Source organism: Anastrepha ludens, chromosome 4 (assembly GCF_028408465.1).
Source record: "Anastrepha ludens isolate Willacy chromosome 4, idAnaLude1.1, whole genome shotgun sequence".
NCBI lineage: Eukaryota > Metazoa > Arthropoda > Insecta > Diptera > Tephritidae > Anastrepha > Anastrepha ludens.
The window spans coordinates 117,349,837-117,355,950 of NC_071500.1; the positions used below are offsets into that span (position 1 = coordinate 117,349,837).

At 34.6% G+C, this 6,114-nt stretch overlaps 1 protein-coding gene across 1 annotated transcript; it reads left to right on the forward strand.

Moving 5' to 3' along the window:
- The first annotated feature begins 1,310 nt into the window (after positions 1–1,310).
- On the forward strand, positions 1,311–2,504 carry LOC128861975 (uncharacterized). The gene has a single exon (XM_054100351.1). The coding sequence runs from the start codon at positions 1,311–1,313 to the stop codon at positions 2,502–2,504; it is 1,194 nt and encodes a 397-aa protein (XP_053956326.1).
- The last annotated feature ends 3,610 nt before the right edge of the window (positions 2,505–6,114 follow it).

A 6,114-nucleotide genomic window follows, 5' to 3' on the forward strand; every position in this document is an offset into this window, starting at 1 on the left:
AACACATGCGGAAAAGATGGGGTTACCATTTAACCCCGATTGCAGAAGCTGTGGGGACCTTTCAGAGAAGGAGACTGCGGAGCACTTTCCCTGTAAATGTCCGGGTTTGGCAGCTACGGTCACTGGGCGCTCCTTCCTTCGACAGCCTGGGGCAGTGCGCAACCTAAATCCAAGCCATCTCCTCCATTATAACAATATTAACAGCTTTGGCTGGCTGTGGTTAGATATCTGCCTGTTAGAGGTCTCATAATGGTATCTAAACGGCGGTTTAGGGCTACTTGAGGAGTGCCAGGCTGGCATTTCAACCATTTCACCCAAGAATGATAGAAAGAAGATTGCGCCCATCAGAGCGTACGTGACGTCACGTTTGCTGAGTTGTGCAGTATTGCCAACCATTTGTTCTTCGCAATAAATTTAGTGCTTTTTTATACCGAAAATGCGAAAATTTTGAAGTTTCGTGTTTGTTTCTTTTTTTTAATATAATTTAAAGCTACCGAAACTTTAAGTTAAAAAACAAACTATATTATTAAACAAAAAAGGTTAAAAAAGGTCACTCTGAGAAGATTTTAGTGCTAATGAAAATTTGTTTACTCTTATAAAATTTGATAATTTGAAAGTGCAAACTTAATTTTTGGCTCCATTTAAGGTTATGCAAAAATGTTAAATGCCCCTTGAAAACCTTTTTACACATTTTAAAAAGCCTTTGAGTTTATTGAATGCGAATTAAAACCATAGAGGTGTAATCGTTTCTTCCGGTCATCAATCCTTAGTGAGACATAGCACATTAAGAGTTGTATTCATTGTAAAAATAAGCAACAAAATATCAGAAAATACTAGAGAAACCATAGTGACATTTTTACAAAAAGAGTACCTTATCTAATTACATAACTTCAAATATAGCAAAAAAGTCGTTCCCTTAACAAAAGAGTCTCGCTTAACAAAAAAAAAACTCATAAATTAAAATGTACATAAGCATAACACATTTATTAAAAAAAAAAAAAAAAAAAAAAAAAAAAAAAAAAAAAAAAAAAACCAGTCGCAAACTACTGCCCCAAGCATACGAACGTATTTTCGCGAAAATCGATATTAAAGCAAAACGCGCAGCCTGATAGTCAAAAAAAAAAAAAAAAAAAAAAAAAAAAAAAAAAAAAAAAAAAAAAAAAATAGTGATAATTAATTTAACAACTAGTGCATTAATAAACTTTAAATATACATATATATATATTATATATATTTATAATACTAATAACATTGAACAAGTGAATTTTCAATTTGTGTAATAGGAATTACCTTCTTATCCCTCACTCAAAATGAATAAGCCACCGGACAATAAAGTTAATTTACCTCCCAATTTACCTGCACTCAAATGGGACAAAACAAAGCAATCAAACTTTACATCGAACGAACCGGTATACCTACTCATGTCCAGACCCAATAATTCAGACAATTTAAAGAATGTATCACCTTTTTTGATTCAAAAAGCAATCAACTCAACTTGCGGCGAAGTTGAATATTGCAAAAAAATTATTAGCGGCCAAATTTTGATCAAAACCAAAAACGGCTCACAAGCGAACAAATTAACGACACTAACAGCGCTTTCAAACACAATCATTGTTGAGATTACACCACACAAGACACTTAATTATTCGAAAGGCGTAATATATTGTAACGAATTAAGATCAATACCCGAAAGTGAAATCCTCGATGAACTAAAACCCCAAAATGTATGCGAGGTGAAAAAAATACTCAAAAAAGTGAACAATGACCTGATTGAAACAGGATTAATTATATTAACATTTGCCACAACAACATTGCCAACGAAAATACACATCGGTTATATTAAAACAACAGTTCGCCCATACATCCCCCCACCAATGCGATGCAAAAATTGTTTTAAATTTAATCACGTAGCAAAATTCTGCAAAAGTCCAAAGTCCTGCCATAACTGTGCAAGCAATTACCATGTTAACGACGAAAACCAAGAGAAATGTAATAATATTACGAAATGCGGCAATTGCGATGCGAACGGACTAACATGTACTAATCACACCACTCTCGACAAAAAATGTCCCATATTCATACGCGAGAAAGAAATCCAAACAATTAAGATCACCTCACAAGTCGACAACAAAACTGCACGAGCTATTTACAAAGAACGACATCCACACAACAACTATACATTTGCAGAAGTCACCAGTCAACATACTTCTAAACAAACAACACTCAACTCACAATCAGAACATCAAAACTCACCACACTTTAATCACCCACTCGCAGTACAGCCAACAAAACCACCAACAAAGCCAACCACACCAACTACCAATTCTCGCACTGAAAATAGCATGGAAAGACAAATCATGCAATATTCAGATGTAATGAGCGAATCAGAGACAGATGACAGCTTAGAATCCACATCTACATCAAAGCAGAAGATAAAAATCCTACCAAAAAATACATCGAAACGACTACAATCACAGATAAAAAAACTTAACAAAAAAAAGTAACCCAACTAGCACTACAACTAGCCAAAACGTTAATTATCCTAATATTCCTAAAAACAGAACTATATATACTTATACATACTTATTCTTAGCTTACTTACACCTTATATAAATACTTATTAAATCTTAATTTAGTTAATTCAAAACAAAAACACGAACACTTATCTATTCTACTGATATATGACGCCCTCACTAAAAATCATACAATGGAATATACGAGGATACCAAAATAACTACAACGAACTACAAATATTACTAACACAAATTAGACCACACGTAATTACCCTGCAAGAGACACACATCCAAAACTCGATACCAATACCAACGCCTATTAATTATAATATATACACATCCACAAACCCATGCAACTCATTTGGAGGATCTGCTATTCTTATACATAAATCCATACAGCATAAAATAATAAACCACACTACTAACACTTTTGATATAGTTAGTATACAAATACAGTCCGTACTCAAATTTACAATCAGTTCCATCTACCTTTCACCAAACAAAAACTTCAATACCAAAAACCTTCGAGATATATTTGACAGCTTGCAACCACCAATTTTAATTACCGGTGACTTTAATAGTTGGCATCCAAACTGGGGATCCCCCAAAAGCAACAGCAGAGGTAATAAGCTCTTTAAATTCGTTAGTCAATCAAGACTAATTCTTTTGAACGATGGCTCACCAACCCACTTTACAACACACCATACATTCACTCATGTTGATTTAACCATAGCTTCACCTTCCATAGCCCTGCAAAGTAATTGGCAAGTAGAATCCTGCCTTTTTGGCAGCGACCACTTCCCAATAACCACAACCATCTTTAATAACCAATCAAACACCACAATTAATATCAGACCCAGGTTTAACCTTAATAAAGCTAATTGGGAAAAATTCAGCACTCTAGCGAATATACTATGTCAAGCTAAACCACACAGCAATAATACAAATAAAGAAGCGGCCACGCTACACAAAATCATACTCCAAAGCGCAAATGAAGCAATCCCTCAAACGAATTACAATACGAAAAAATGTACACCTTGGTGGAACAAAGAACTCGAAAGATTGAAGAAAGATAGAAATCGCTTTTGGAATAAAGTAAAAAGACACATAACAACTGAAAACATAATAAACTACAAAAGAGCAAATGCTTTATTTAAAAGGGAACTTAAATTATCCAAAAACAGGGCAATGCATAAGTTTACAAGCCACATTCACCCCCATACACCCACTGGACAGTTATGGCACACTATACGTCGATTATGCGGCTTAAAACCATACCTTCCGATACACAGTATAGCCCTACAAGATCCAATCCAAACTACCACAACCAATAAACTTACAATAGCCAACTCATTTGGAAAATACTGGTCAAATGAAGCCAGCGACACCAACTTTACACGATCATTTTTAGACCACAAATACTCCTCCTTAACACCAATTAACAGCTTAACCCCAAGCAAAACTGCGCTCCAAATAGAAAGCGATATAACTCCAATAGAACTCTCTATAGCTTTGTCAAAACTTAAGGGTCGCACCCCAGGTACTGATAGAATTTCTTACCCCATGATAAAAAACTTACCGGCGGCCATGAAAACCCGTTTACTTTGTCTTTATAACAACATTTTAAACAATCAAATTCCTCAAATGTTCAAAAGCAGTCTCGTCCTCCCTATACATAAACCAAACCAAGATAAATCCTCCATCAAATCCTACCGTCCAATATCCTTGAATCCGGTCTGCGCAAAATTATTAGACAAAGTAGTAGCTAATCGGCTATGGTGGTTTGTTTCCTGCAACAAACTACTACATAGCCAGCAAATTGGATTTAGAAAGGGTAAATCAGTGTCTGATTATCTAGTATATCTAGACCATCAGATCACGTCCTCCCTATCCCAAAAAAAGCATTTGTCAATCATCTCACTCGACTTTACTAAAGCATTTGACAAAATCGGAGTACACACCATTCTAGACCAGCTCTTAGAATGGAAAATAGGTCCTAAAATATTAAACTATATCAAAAATTTTATGACAAACAGAAAAATTAAAATAAGAATAGATTCTCACTTCTCCGAAACATATCCACTACAGAATGGGATACCCCAAGGATCCCCAATTTCAGTCATACTATTTCTTATAGCATACCACAAACTCAGCAACATTTTATCATTACACAAAGAAATAGACTTTCTGGCTTACGCAGACGATTTCACTCTCATAAAAAAAATGAATAAACATGAAAATACAAACATAGATCTCAACGACATTCACAACGATATTTTGAACTGGTGCAATTACTCAGGTGCAAGCCTCTCAACAGAAAAAAGTAAACACATACACATATGCAGGAAAAAACACTGTCATCCAAATATCACATGCAACAACTTTACAATAAACAACGCCGAAAACTTAAAAATATTAGGTATCGAATTTAATAAAAGATATAGATGGGAAGCCCACATTTCAAAACTTGTCAACTCATTAAATAAACGTTTGAACATAATAAAATGCCTTTCAAGCCCAAAACTGAATGCTAACACTAGTTCAATCATTGCCGCTACCAAATCTTTAATTGTATCAAAAATTTACTATGGATTATACCTTTTTGGCTACACACCTAAGTCCAATATCAACAAACTCAACTCATTACTAAACTCTGCTATACGAACCGCCTTAGGCGCATACCGTACTACACCGATTCGCAACATGACGTTCGAAACAGGCATACCTCCGTTAACACAAATGAGGGAGTTTGCCACAACAAAACTTTGCAAAAACCTAATCGTTAATGACCAGTCAACACTTTCAAAACTTACACACAAAATAATAATTTCTAAACGAAAACACAAAATTCAATCAACACTCAAACGCATAATAGAAAAATCTCTGGAATTAGATATTCCCATCAATTATAAACCTAAGACCATCACCCGATTTCCTGGATGGCAACTACCTTTCAATGCCATAGATACATCACTCCACCATTGGAAAAAAGAAAATACGCCTTCAACAATATTCCAAAAACTCTTCTCAGAATTAACCAACAAACTTATAAAAAAAAAGTTCAAACTAATTTTCACAGACGGTTCAAAGAGCGCAAACCAAACAAGCTTCAGCGTTATATACAATGACAGAATATTAATTAGCAAGGTTTTACCTTATTACAGCACAAATTTTGCTGCAGAAACGATAGCCATATTTGAAGCAGTACAATATGCTAGCCAAACACCTGGAAAATTTGCAATTTGTTCCGATTCCTTAGCCTCATTAGAAATGATAAAAAATATAAACAATAATAATTATTATACAGACTACATAAGAAACTGCTTACTAAAATTCAAAAATAAAATCGAACTCATATGGATACCAGGACACGCTAAAATCAAGGGCAACGAACTAGCAGATTTAGCAGCAAAAGAAGCACAAAACCGCCCCCTAACTATGTCTCTGAACCTCCTACACACAGATATTAAAAAACATATAACAAAAATATTCAAAAATACACAACACTCCACATTCGAACAAACAACAAGCTGGTACAAATTTGTTAACCCAAAGAAGCAAGCGATCAATGAACACACATTTACACATAATACTAACATAA